Source organism: Phodopus roborovskii, unplaced genomic scaffold (genome assembly GCF_943737965.1).
Source record: "Phodopus roborovskii unplaced genomic scaffold, PHOROB, whole genome shotgun sequence".
NCBI classification, from domain to species: Eukaryota; Metazoa; Chordata; class Mammalia; order Rodentia; family Cricetidae; genus Phodopus; species Phodopus roborovskii.
The window spans coordinates 1,731,207-1,745,751 of record NW_026126412.1 but is presented as its reverse complement, the minus strand read 5'-3'; the positions used below and the strand labels follow the sequence as shown (position 1 = coordinate 1,745,751).

General features: G+C 42.0%; 1 protein-coding gene across 8 annotated transcripts in view; it reads left to right on the top strand.

Annotated features, from left to right (window-relative positions):
- Positions 1-5,742: 5,742 nt before the first annotated feature.
- Positions 5,743-14,545, top strand: part of Cast (calpastatin) — a 97,567-nt gene continuing 88,764 nt past the window's right edge. For 3 of the 8 annotated variants that reach the window (XM_051182748.1, XM_051182744.1, XM_051182742.1), the window contains exon 1: positions 5,744-5,927. In XM_051182748.1, the coding sequence (XP_051038705.1) occupies positions 5,853-5,927 (75 nt within the window). In that variant the 5' untranslated portion in view covers positions 5,744-5,852. Of the gene's footprint in view, positions 5,928-6,395; positions 6,572-14,545 lie in introns of those variants that run through there. The other 5 variants (XM_051182750.1, XM_051182746.1, XM_051182743.1 and 2 more) reach the window with 4 other exon arrangements.

Below are 14,545 nucleotides of genomic sequence, written 5' to 3'. Positions count from 1 at the left end.
CATGTTAGTTGCAAAATTTAGTTCTTCATAGAAGTTTATGATGAAGTATATTAGAGCAAAATTATTGTTGTACTGAGTTTCAAATTCCAGCCACAAATTAAAGTTTCTAGATATAAATAAAACATGAATATATTCCTTTCAGTAGTGTAAGGCAGACTACAGAACAATAACAAGCTTTCCTGAGATCTCAATGGCCAATTATATAAAAGTAGTTCTTTGTCTTGTCTGTTGCATTCCCAGTAGCTCCTCAAGGCAGCTTGTTTTCACTGACCCATGCCATGTTCATCTTTAACACGCCATTTTAACTTGAGGCTTATAGCAAAAGACAGAGAAAATATGGGGAATTCATTTTGCTCTTTTATTCTTCATCTTGGAGTTAACAATAATACTTCCTCTTTTAATTCAGTCCTCAAGGCTCCAAGTTAGTTCCAAATTGGGTAAAATAGAGCACATGGACATTTGGTGAGCATGAAGGGTTTCTTCCAAACGTTAAGGGATGTCTTCAAAGTCTGGCTCTGGCACTTACTGTTTGCAGTTGATTTAATCTAACGCAAAATGGAGATAAAGTGTATGTATGATTGCTGTAGTCATCATAAAATAATGGTCTAGAATCCCTGCCTCAGCATATCACAGATAAAATTCTCATCCACAAAATGTTTATCTCTATTACTATCATCATACTTGCTAAGTCTGCTAGGGTTTGGTTAAATGGTGGTACTATTGGGACTTGAAGTTGACATGTTGTGATTTAACAGTTCCTAATCACATAGGGTAAGATGAGTACTTTCTACATGTAATATCAGATGAGCACTCAAAACAAAATTTCATATTTTGTCTTTTCAGATTAGGAATGCTAAACCTGTATATGTAAATGACTCTCAGGTTTGTTCATACAGCAAAGGTACAAAGTAAACAGTCTTTTAAATTGCCATTGTTTATTCCTACCTTCTGAAATAATCTTCTCATCAAGTGTTTATCATTTAAAGTCAGACACTAAACAGGGTGATAGAAGTAAAAGGACCATGGAAAGCTGGAGGCCAGCTTTGTCACTAAGTTAGTTCCAGGCTAGCCAGGCTGCTGAGTGACAACCTATCCACAAACTAAACAAAATCTAATGATCCTGTACATATGAACGCATATAAGTAAAAATAGAAGTTCAGATACTGCAATTTAAACACGCAGAGATAGGTCTGCACGGAGATAGCTGCAAACTGGATGCTTTGAAGCGTTTGTGGGTGGTGGAGTCACACTTCCTGATGTTCCGTCTCGAAGCCCAATGAGAATGTAGGCTCCAGACAAATTCAGAGAGTGAGCTTTGAACAGAGGTGGGGCACACAGTTCAGAGAGAGAGAAGGGATGGGCACCAGACAAAAGAAACAGCTCTAAGTGTAGTGGAGCTGTCACCAAAGGGCCAGTCAGTCCACAGAGCTAAGGGACACGTGTAGCCCTTCTTAGGAATATGAGGAAACAAATCCTACTCTAAAAAGCTCATTTCTCTTTCTAGACTAAGTGCCAAAATCAAAATTCAAATTCACGAGAGGGCTTTCCAAGTAAGGAGAAAGCAAAACCAGGAGAAAGCTTAATTCACTTTGAACAGGAGTCCTTTATACTGACTGTGCTGCTGAATTCACTTTGAACGGGAGTCCTTTATACTGTGCTGGCTGCCCAGTAGTTCGGAAGCTGATGAAATGAAAAACCATAAACTTAAAGGAAAAATGTGTTCTGTCACAGTCCTGGGGGTTCCAAACAAACATCCAAATTGGAAAAGGCCACTGGGAAAGAGTCACTGCCAGTGCCTCTCCCGACAGCCTAGCTGGTGCTAAAGAGCTCAAGGCTGCAAGGAACATTTGTCTTGTGAGTGTCTGTGACCCAAACTCTTGTTTTTTATGTGGATATGTGCCATATTGGATCTGGATTCCCCATTAGTTACTCATCTTATCCTGATTATCTCTGCCAAAAGTCTTTCAATTTGTCAGGTTTGGGTATTGTGTTCAGACTCTAACATATCTACTTTGGACACAGGTATAGATGTATATCTATAAACTTTAAAGGAAACCCTGAGTAATTGGTATTGGCTAGAACAGCAAGAAGGTACAGAATCCAAAGTTCACTTAAGTAAAATAATCCTGGTAAAACAAAGAACGGTCTTTGCAATACTATGTTTCTTTTCATGGAACTCTGCTATGTCAGTTTCAGAAAAAGATTACCGTTAGTGTGTGATCTTGCACAGCAAATGCCCTTGGAGTCTGCGTTGGATCTAATGAGCAAATGCAATGTGCTTAACCCCTTAGAGTTTTGTTGATACCATGGGTGCTTTGGTTTTCTTTAGAGTTAGAGGAACATGAAGCCAAAATTAGGAGAGAATATCCCAGGAGAATCTGGTTGCTTCCAGTACCTGGCAGCATTAGTTTTCCCAAGTCTGATCCTGCAATTGTTGGAGGTCATAGCGAAGGTTTCCAACTTGTTTCTGTTGGCACCTAGTGACCATCAGGACTACAAACACTGGGATGGGATGATTCCCACAGACCTAGACAGATGATGACCCAGGAAAGACACTGACTTTTAAGAGTGGAGCTCTTTCCACAGCTCCATACTTCGGGGGATGTAAGGTTGCAAGCCTCAGAAAACTTGCCAAAGAAAACAAACCCAAAGACAGAATAGTCCACAGTGGCAAAGTTGTTTCTATAACCCCAGATGGTAATATGAACAGCATGGCTGTTTCATTAATCAAATTATTTTTCAGTGACCCTTCTTGAAAACAAACAGCATTGAAGAAAGGGGAGAGATGTAATTAACTGTGCAATATTTTCACTTCCAGTGCTTCATGATGGAACAGTCTGACAACATGCTTCTGTAATGTGTATCCGTCCTCAGTTTTGCTTGCTAAATTTTATGGTGTTGTGTAGCACTGAACAGTGTGATAAATGTGACAAGCCATTCTGACATCTGCCAGCAGTAACAGAGACCTTGCCCTAGATTCCAGGAATGCTTCCAGGAGACAAACCTAATCTGTCAACCTAATTTGAGAGTTGTTATCTCCTTGCCAATAATAATAGCTAGTAGCTGGTTGTCCCAGGTATATTAAAGAGTCAGTTCCTGTTCTTCAGACTTAATCCCAAAGAACTCTAAATGGCCACCCCATGATAACATCCTGCAATGTTACCTGAGACATGTACTGGACCTGTCTCCCAACTCAACCTCTCCCTTTGCCTCTCCATCAAGTGTCCCTTCTGAGAGCACACCTGAGAAGATTCACACTGTCATTTTTGGTCCACAGGAAAAAAAAAAGAACCTACGAAAGTTGTTTGTGGGCATTTTTGTTTTGCTTCTAATCTGGAGGAAAGCAGCACAGAACTCATGGGTAATAAACTCTTAAGGGCTCAGCTGTAGGTATGATATGACTCAAGTTCTTGCTTGGTGGCATTGCTAAGCAAAAGCTGCTGTTTGCCATTATCCTTTCATCTTCCTTTACTCTTCCATATCAATTCCTTCCCCTCCACTTTTTTCAACTGTATCATGAGCACACACTAAGTGGATGACCAGAGAAGCACCCCAAAGCTCCTATAGCCTCCCATAATTCTCCTAAGAAGGCAGACACACTTTCCTTTCTTGTATGCATAGATTTTTCCCCCAGTTAATCCATGCTTTGGGGGGAATTTAACAATCAGAAGCATGAAGCCCCTACCCAACACATGCATGTTACATGGGGTACCATGAAAAGGAGAATCTGTGAGAGAGGTGCCTATTTCGTTAATCAGTCTGCCTATTCGTGAAGACTCTTTTTGGCTCCCCCCCCCCATGATATAATAACTATAGAGCAAAGAAACTTGGCTAAAAGGAAGTGGAGAATAGAATGATCAGGGAAACTGGAGGACAGTGCATGTCACCCAGAAGATCTAGGTTTTGTGGTTGTGCTCCTTTTCCAGGGATGGAACATGGTGTGGAAATAAAAACTACCTGAAGTGGGAAGGGACTTGCACTGTGGGTACCTCAAAAGTCTGTAGAATTAATTCCCAGTTTTACCTACTGTCTGAGATAACGAAAAACATCTAGGATTCCATAGCACTGTTCCTTCCTCATCTGATTCAACCTTAGGGCTATATCTTTTATGTTTATATAGCCCATATTGTGGGACAGCCTAATGTTTGAGAATTCCCCCTTGCCTTGGACTCTGGAGTCTAATGATCAACCAGTTTCCTTCTGCCTCTTAAGTTCCTTCTCAGCTCCACGTTCATTTTTTAAAATTTTCTCTTTTTAGGTATTTTACCAATGAAAAGCAGTAAGTTCTGAACCAGAGTAGAAGCAGAGGGGATGAAGAGGGTGTAAAACATAAAGACCACCTCTTCTCACTGGGATCAGGTATGTGATAACAGAACAGGTCAACGCAGTCTTTCTCCATGGTTGTCCTCTTCCATTAAAGAAGCCCCTCTCAGGATCCTAAAAGAGGCGTCCCCTCCCACCCATCCACCCACCTCTGCCTGCCCTTGTCCCTGTCCTATGAGCAGGAGAAAGTGACCATGTCTTTCTTTTGTGTTTCTCTTATGGTGCCATAAAATCTCTTAGCATAGGTCCCCGATAGCTCCATGTAGCAGGAAACTGATCCCGAATATATATATCATAGACATTGTTGTAGGAAATTCCATTTCTGTCTAAACAGAGGCTCTCCAAGATCCCCGCATGTGGATACCTTCTTTTCATGGTCTCAGTAACTCTTAACTACTACAAAGTGGAGTACTTCAACTTCTTTGAGATTAGTTTTTATTCATTGTCGTAATGTGCTGGGCAGCAAGGTAAGACTAATGTGAATTCTGAGTCAAGCAAAGCCTGAGAAATAGCATTGTTGTCCTTAACGTATTTTGATTCTGCCAAGCTCCTTATAGCATGCTTTATCTGGCTTTTCTCTCTCCAACTGTTTAAAGCACAGCACTCCAGCATGTTGACTCAAGAGCAGAAAGGACGATGCTATTGCGGTGGCACAGGCTTTTCTGTGGCCAGCATCAGCTAACAGCAGCTGCACACTGGGCTGGCAGATTCTTGGGATGATCAGTCAAAGGGATTGTTAAATTTCATGCCCAGCCCCAAACCAGGAAGTGCTGCCTAAAATGAGCCCAATACAAAAGCAATCCAATCTTAAAAACACACAGTATCCAGAAAAGAATGTAACAGTTTGGTTTGGGTTAGAGCAGGCAGGCTCCTGCTTGTAAAACATTAGTAAACTTCCAGGGGGGAGAGAGGGAGAGAGGGAGAGGGAGAAGGAGAGGGAGAGAGACAGAGACAGAGACAGAGAGGAGAGGAGAGAGGAGAGAGAGAAAGTGAATGCTCATATTCAGAGACCAATTTGTTTTTAATCAACTTTCTTATCTACCGTTCAAATTTAAGCTAGATTTCAGCTAATGGCAGATTGAAGAAAAGGTGTTTAATTCTCCAGATTCTTAAGGAAGAGGGTCTAGACCACGCCCCAGTCCAGCTCTCGGTTGCACAATCGCCAGATTGGCCTGGACAAGTTGACCCGGGAAAGGGCAACCTCAGGTTAACCCTGTTTGTGTTCCATCGAGAACCCTGCAGTTCTGAAGCCAGCTCAGGGAGGGTCTCTGGGTACGAACCCGGAGTGGAGGGTGTAAAGTTTCTGCTCTGGGCCACTGAAGAGTTCGGCCTGCCACTCTGAGCTGCAGGCAGGCAGGAAGGGGAGGGCTCGGCGGGGAAGGGGGAGCCAGCGGGGCGCGGATTCAGGGCTGGGTCGGAAAAGCTGCCTCACTGCGCCTTTCTGCTCCTCCCGCCCCGAGCTCTAGCTGGGGCCTCTAGTACAGTTCCTGCGCCTGCCCCGAGGCTGAGCCCGCAGCGGCTTCGCCAAAATGTCCCAGCCCGGACCGAAGCCCGCCGCCTCTCCCAGGACCCGCCGGGCCGCCGCAGCCCGCCACACCCAGGAGGTGAGTAGCTCTCCCGATTGAGCCGCGGGGCAAGCGACAGGGGGGCCTGGCTCTAGCAGTGGCCAGCCGCAGTTCTGGGGCGTTGCCCAACCTGTCCGGGTTTGGCATCTTCCAGGATCTGGGAAGGGATGAGGGCTCAGTGCCTGCGGGAAATCAGGTGTTCCGGGGCTCTCCAAATTGGGTAGTGACATTAGTGGGGTGGAGGGGATTGTGGAGCAAAGTGGGCTAGAGAGACAGAGTCGGTGCTCATGGGCGTGGAGGAGGAGTAAAGTTCACTAGGGACCTCCAGAGTGAGTGGGCTCGAATCACTGGACAGAGGGGGTCTGTCCAGTGAAGTCGCCCCCAATCCTCATGTAGGGAGTGGCAGCCTGAAGAACCAACACCTCTTTCCTAACTAGCCTCGGGCCAAATCGGATGGGGCGGGGCCGCGCTAGCGGTGGGCGGGCCCTAGCGCCCGTCCCCTGTGTCCTCCCACCTGGCTGCTGTGAGGCGCCCAGACCAGTGCCAGCCAGGTCCCAGCTAGGGAGAGTCAGCCTGGGACCACCAGCACCTCACTCTGCGTCCTAGACGGATCCCCAGCTGCGCGGTTCGGAGCAACTCAGTGGGTTGTCGCCATGGCATTCGCAAGCTGGTGGTACAAGACGGTAAATAAAAGCGACCTAGCTTGGGCAGGACTGGGAAGGGAGTGTATTTATTTCGCCCCTCTGGGTGGTAGAGGAAATACTGTCAGAAGTTTGAAAGGACAGGGGTGGGGACCCGGCACGACCTCCTTGCAGACCTTCTGGTAGGCTGGGGCAAAAGGCGGAGGCTCACCCTTCTGTGGTATGCGGATGCGCTCTGGGCTGTAGTCTAGGGGGCGAGGTGCACAGAACTCAGCTCTTGTGCTCCCTAGGTGAATGGAAAATAATCCTTAAATCTGCCCTTTGCAACGCATACCTGGATACATAGACAAGAGCCACTGGAGCTCAGTTCTAGTTTTTTGACTGCGAAGTAAAGCTAAAAAAAACTTTAAAAAGAAAAAAAAAGTTACACGTGCAGTTTCAAAGTCGAAAGGCGGGGAACGGAAAAGAAGAAAACATCAGGGAGCAACTGTGATCAATAGATACTTTTGAGAGAGGTGAGGGGAGAGGTGAACAAAGGGCCGGAATGGGAGAGAGAGAATGAGTATCACTCACTACGCTATATTACTTTGCCAGAGGATAAATATGTTCTATTTGGTTAGTGCACTGAATGTCAGTTCTACCAGTTAGGTGTGATATCCAGTCAAGCTGGCACTTGTAATGTTTTGAAAGCAGGAAGCATATCTTTAACATTACATCAAAACAAACAAACAAACAAGACTTTACAAACACTTTGTTTGAAAGTCATAGTTTGATTTATGACAAGACTTTCAAAACCTTAAGTTCACCTTCCTTTTAGCATGTGGTATGGGAAAAGTAAAGACATAGTAATCAGACAATCTTTGCATCTAGAAACTTTGTGCTAGAACTAGAAACTGGCTACGTGTGCAGTGAGCATTCATTGATCACCCAGGTGTGCGAGCTTCGAGTGTACTGTAGAGTTCTCTTAACCCAAACAGCAATGCTTTCATTAAGTAAGTCAGTCTGTTAAATATATTGTCATATTTGTAAACTAGCCAAGATAAACATAGGACTAGATTCACCAGGCATGCCACACATGCTTCTTCATGTGTGTTCGCCATTGCACTTTTCTGTGCTATTTATATGTATAGTTTTATTGATATGTCTTAAGAGCAAAAGTTTGCTTTGAGTCACAACTGTCCCAGAGTTCTTATCAAGATGTACCCTTTAAATTATCTGCAAATATGGATGGCAGGTGTTCAGTTAACATCAAACTTCTCCATCCAAGCTCAACATTGTCTGAAGGAAGTTGTGCCAGACTCTTTAGATAAAGATAGCTTAAATCTTTCCTTTTAATACCTACTGCACTATACTAGACACTTTGTGGTTTTTCTGCTAAAACACCCATTAGAAGCTAGTTCAGGAACTATTACTTAAAGACTTCTGCTTGGTGCTAACTTTCTAGAATCTTCAGCATTCCTGCGATCAATCTCTGACTCTACTCTAGGAGAAATATATAGTGAGCTGCACACAAGCCTTAATAAAATTAACAGCCACATTAACAAAAATATTTTAAGAAGTGAAATGAATCTTAGTAACATTTTGTTAGCCCAACCCCATCCCAGTTTACATTTAGTGTGTGATTGGGTGCTAACAATTAGGATGCTTCACCTCTTTCTGTGTCAGTTACTCAAACTCTGGATGTGCTGTATATTTTATACCCATAGTACCTCCCAATTCACATTTCCCACAAGAGCATTTGCTTGCCACTTGGCTAGTGGTATAGCATCAGACAGAAAAGCTCTATTGGGGTCAGTTCCTGAACTTAAAAAAAAAAATCCACTTATAAGTGTTCACAGATTGCTTTGAGAATTAAAGGGAAGTCAGGTAGTACTTGCTCTCAACAGTGTGCATATATAAAGTGCAGCTTTAGGGCATGCAAAGTCTGTCCATAAGTCTCTCTCCAATAGTTCACTTAACCAATTTTTAACATATAGATACATATACATGCACATGTTGTATATATTCTATATATATATAAAATATGTATACATGTTTTCATATGTGCAATGTGTATATAGTTTTTTTTATTTGTTTATGTGCCTGTGAATAAAGATAAGCAGTCAGATCCTTTTATCCTTGTATTCAGACACTAACCAAAAATAATTTTTAGAAATTGTCTTTACTGAACATGTACCATATTTTTTTGTCATTATTCCTCAAACAAAATAGTATAAAATTGTTGAAATGTCTTAATATTCTGTACCTTAAAGCACACATGGGAGGCCATACATAAGTTAGATGTAAACATGCCATTTTACACAAACCATTTGAGTGTCTGCATGATTTAGTTCCTGAAGTCAGTTTCCAAAAGATGCCAATGGATGGCTGCACACATGTCCATTTCAGAATACTTCTGCTAAGTCCTATAATTAAGATTTAAAGGCATTTAAAGAATACCTTTAGTAGGTATCCTTTAAAGTTAAAAATAATGTGAATAATCTAACTTTAGGCAGAATAAAATTAGAGCAATGTAGAGATGTATTCATTTAAGAAGATGCCTCCCGTAAAGTCAGCCCAGGAAACAAATGTTGTCTATTTTCACACTGAATCCCATCACTGTCTGAATAATTTTCTGATTACAGCAAAAAAAAAGTCACTTCATAAGACATTAAAGAGATACATTTAAAGAATATCTGGTGAGCATCATAATTATCAGACTTAAGAGTAAATTTGGGTTACATCAGTAATCAGAGTCCTGAGTCATAAGTTGATTCTATTATCCTGTGATAATTAAAGGTGCTTCTTGGTTTAATTGGATTCATAGCCACAGTGAGAGCATAATCAAGGAGCCCAGTCATTTGGAAGGCTCCACCATTTCAGCCAGACTGGGCAAAGTGTCGCAAACTTCATACGACAAAACAAGACAACTTCACTGCAATGAATTTTAGGGAAAAAAGTTAAATTATAAGGTATGCACAAGGAAGGTGGCATTTAGGGTGGAAAGAATGAAGAGGGTAAATGTCACTACTTTTTTGTCTGACAGTCCCAGAATGGATCATTTTCCATTGCATAAAAGCCTTTATAACTGAGTAACATATGATGTTGTTTTCTAGTCAATTTTGGAACTTCCCAGAAAGTTAATTACATTTTGCAAGTGCTTTTTAAAATGTGGTGTGGTGCTCTGAAGTGGAAACAGAGGGTGGCCATTTGCAACGCCAAGGTGGACAAGCGGGTAGTTAGTTCCAAGTACTTCAGGACTTGAGGGGATGTATCAGTCAGGTTTCATTTCCTCCACTTTGGGATATTCTTGATATATAAATCTTATTAGCATGGCAGTGAAGTTCTGTTTCGCTTTCTTTTTATGAAAACTTACTAAGAAAGTTTTATAACTAACATAACTTTGAAAAATGTCTATCAGGTTTTACCAGTTAAGAAAAATTACAAAAACTGTTCTGTCTGGTGAAGAATCTTGGTTGGATCAGTTACCACTTCAGATGGAAAGCCAGTTAATTCAGGAGGAGGAGTGTGCGTGCGTGCATGCATGTGGTGTGTGTGTGTGTGTGTGTGTGTGTGTGTGTGTGTGTCTGTGTCTGTGTGTATGTGTGTGTGTGTATGTTGGGGGGGTGTCCTTGTGCCATTATGTGCATGTGGAGACAGATCTGTCCCACCTGCTGTGTGGCTTCTAGGAATTAAACTCAGTTGCCCGGTTTTGTGGCACGCGCCTTTACCTACTGAACCATCTCACTGGTCCATGTTCTCTGATATTTTTTTATTTTGTTCCCACAACATTAGCTTGTGATGGACACTCACTGTTTTTTCTTTTGTATGGTTGACAACTCTATCCCCCCACAGTTGTCTTTTCTGTGAGCTTTGACATTTTTTCTGTTTTAAACTAGAACAGCTAGGATTTTGCCTTTGGGTGATTCTGGGAGGTAAACACTCTTGACATAAGAGTCAGCTGAAGCTTTCAAAGTTGGTCTTAATAACTTTTACATATGAACAGAATAAAAGGGTTAGTATAAAGAACTGTCACGAATCAACTGGCAATATTACTGGCCAACATTATGTGAGTCTTGTTTTATCACCAGATCCTGCTCCCACACAATGTATTTTAATGCAAGTAAATTGCCACTTTAAGTGTTACACGGATAACCAAGTTGTAGGCTGTTGAAAAGAATGGAATTTTCATTCTACATGTAGTTAATTTTCTCTGGTGTGATCTGGGGTGAGACAATCTCATGCATCGTGATATGCTAGGACACCAAACATTTACTGTGGCAACTAGGGTTCTTTCTTTGTACTTTAGGAATAGTAAAACACAAAATTCTTCTTCCCTAATGTTTCTTGAAAATATACTTAGAAAATGAAAATATACTTGTGTTTCACACAGTCAGACTGATGTCAAGGGGAAAAGAGGTAGGCATCTCTTTGTTTGTTTTTAAGACCAGCTTTGTTTTGAGGCCCACTTCTATTCTTTATTGTTATTGACTGTATTCCCTCTGCCAGAGCAGCAAGAAACAGGGACTTAAACAATTCTAAAATCTCACTTTCTTCACTAGCATCTTTTTCAATAACTATTATTAGCTAGGATTTTAAAAAGAATCAGACATTGGGCCAGGTTTCGCTTTAACAGTGAGAATATACTAGCTATTGAGATACTTACCATTCTCTGTTAAGTGAGGAGAAGCTTAAAGGTTGAATTTTTACCCAAGATCACATAGTCTTTAGGTTTCTGTTGTATCAGTTTACCACATCAGCTAATAGATAGAAGCAATTCTGAGCATTTAAGTCCAGGGGAATTTAAGACAGGGAGAGGCCTACCCAGACAACAGCTAAGATTGGAAAACCATCAGGGAAAGGTGAGGTAATCAGTCTTTAGGAAGCTACATTAGCTATAGGCAGGAGGGACCAAGGGAACTTCAGGGTCACCTTGTAGAAGCCAAAATGACAATTCTTTTAGCCCGAAGAGTCCCTGAAATCAGAGAGAAGTGGGGTGGGGCTTCATATCACTCTAGGTCAGTGGTTCTCAACCTTCCTAATGCTATGACCCTTTAATATATTCTTCATGTTGTGGTGACCTCCAACCATAAAATTATTTTCATCACTACTTCATAACTGTAATTTTACTACTGTTATGAATCATTATGTAAGTACCTGGGTTTATCAATGGTCTTAGTTGACCACTGTGAAAGGGTTGCTTGACTTCCAAAGGGGTCACAAGCTTTAGGTTCTCACCCAGACACTACTTATCTCTCATTGGCCAAACCTTTTTTGAGATGACCCATTCTGAGAAGTGGCCAGCCCAGAACTCGTTTGATGCCAACAGAGGTGTAGGGAGGAATCCACCTCAAGGTGCACAGCTGAGGACTACCTGTGTTTTGAAGCCAAAGCAGCATTCTGTCTCAGTCTTTCAGCTTGTTTGGTGAATAATCTCATTTTGTCTAGCAGAGCACATACGATCTCTAAGGGTATGTTATTGTTATTTATTTTGGAAAACACCAATTTGTACAAGGGCCTTAATTTTTGAACCAACTTCTCAGCCTTCCTTCTTTACCTAGTCGAGTGACCTAAAAAGACCTATTTTACTTCTTGGGGAACTTTCAGAGGTTGATGGAAATAAAGCATAGCCAGAAAAAGAGAATATAATTTCCATCTAGTTAGAAAAGCATTGTGTGTGTTTGGAAGTCATCATTGAGCAAGTGGCAATCAAGTGGCGGTTTGCTTGCTTTACTGAGAGATAGGCTGTTGTGAAGATAGGAAGATATGGTCCTTCCCTACAAAGGCAATTGGACCGGAAATGCTGGTGTGAAAATAGGGCAATGAGCTCCATTGTTGAGCAATCAGTTTCTCCAGGCGATTGTTGGTTGGTGTTCTGAAAAGTACAGGCTTCTGCTATAAATCCCTCAAAACCAATTGTTCCTGAAATCGGATGCATAATAGAAACAGCAGAGGAATTCTAGAAGACTGTATCCACTCCCTCACATACACAGACACAATCTAATATCCTACACTCTGGCACAATCTAATATCCTACACTCTGGCACAAGCTTAGAGCTTGCTGGGCAGGGTGGAAGCCTTGCTAACCTAACTAAGTGGTTTCTGTCCTCTGGAAGGCACTGGAACAAGCCTCCTGGAGTTTGGGACAGGACTGACAGAGGTGAGCTTTGTATATCTAAGTGACATATGTCCAAGTTGAAGGACAGTTTTCAAGTAGTATTTTCAATTTTTCTTTTCAAGCAGCTTTGTTTAGACATCACAATCATTAAATCATTAACCATGTGGTTTACTCATGAAAATTCATGGTCAATGTTTTAAAGTATATGTCCAGATTGATGCAATGATTCTTATAGATTGTTTCTGTTTCCTCCTAAAAGAAACTTTGTATCTCTTTTTTCATCCTTAGTTTCAGAAGCACACTAGTCTTAGGCACTTCTTATACTACTGGAATTGCTGGTTCTGTCTTCCCTTGTAGACAGATGTTTATTTAATTTCCACTTTGTGTGGCATGGACCCTTGTTTGTGTGTACCTGTGTGCCTAGATAACACTGAGGAAGGCCCCCAGATGCTGCAAAGCTGAAGCCCAGCAGAAGTTCCTAGCAGGGTAAGAGCTACTGCTGCAATTCTTGTGACTTCTAACTTCCTCATTGATTTATGGCTTGGCTGTGGAAAACTATTTCAAGCATATAATGCTATGTCTTAGAATGAGTACACAGGCCAGCTGTCCTTGAAAAATATCTGTCAGTGTCTGCGGTAGAAAGGATTTGGAGAATCACTCCTCCTTCCCGTAAGAGAGAAAAGCTCTTTACCTGCCACCACCCCCCCCCCAAAGCACATTGGCCACTAAACTCCTGCAGCACTGTCCACCTCTGTCTCTAACCCTGTGTGGTTTCCTGTCTAGCTCTTTACTGGCTTTGAGTCTTCCTCTAACCCACATGTATTAAGTGTTGGTTAATTCTTTATAACAGATTGGTTTTGGAATAGGAAGTTGTTTTTCTATGCTGGTTTATTTTCTTGTTAGAGTGCTAGATTACCCTAAAGTCTTGATGCAAATCACAAATCCCATGGCCCAATTTTTGACCAGATTGTAATCATTGTCTTGGCAAAGCAGAACATCAACTCTCTTTATCCATAGAAGAGGAGAGGGTGTGTGGTCCATAGAGTCAAAGGGGGAACGCATGCAGAGTGCCTACATTGGCACTAGTTTCTTTCCCTCATACAGGGTCCATTAATAGTATAGTCTGTTCGCTTTTGGAATCTGTCACTCCTCCCATGCCCCATGCGTCTCTCCTCTGTGGCCATCCTACAAGCCATATGTGGTAGTGATAAACTAAGTTCTCTTTGTTACACTTTGGGAAGATCCACGACAGTTTCCTGTGCTGGATCAAATATGGTGTGTATCACCCAACATATTTTATTAATCAACTTGAGTGAATTGTGGTCAGTTATTCTGTGTTAGGTACTTGAATTTCAGTGAAAACATTTAACTGATTTGATCCTATTAACAGGATTATATATATGCTGAATATAGAATAAGTCCAAGAAACTGTGAGGGCAATGATTACGCAGTTGCTCTTTACTAGAAATTAAATATCATTAAGAAGTTCTTTTTTTATTTTTTATATATACTTATTATTTTTCCTTATTTTACATATTGATCCCAGTTCCCCTCTCCCTCCCATGCCCTCTAACCCCCCTCCCATCTGACCCCACCCCTTACTCCACAGGGAGGGTGATTCCTTCTAAGAGGGATCAAAATCTGTTAAATCATTTGGAGTAGGGACTAGGTAGGCCCTCCCTCCTGCCTCTAGGCTAAGGGAGTATCCCTCCATGGGGAAATGTGCTGGTTCCCCTGTCAGAGGTCCCTCAGACTGCCCAGGTCTTCTAACTGAGACCCACATTCAGGGGGTCTGAGTCAGTTCAATGCTGGTTTCCCAGCTATCAATCTGGGGGTCCATTAGCTCCCCCTTGTTCAGGTCCCTGTGGGTTTCTGTCTTGACCCCATTTACTTATCACTCCTCCCTCTCTGCAACTGGA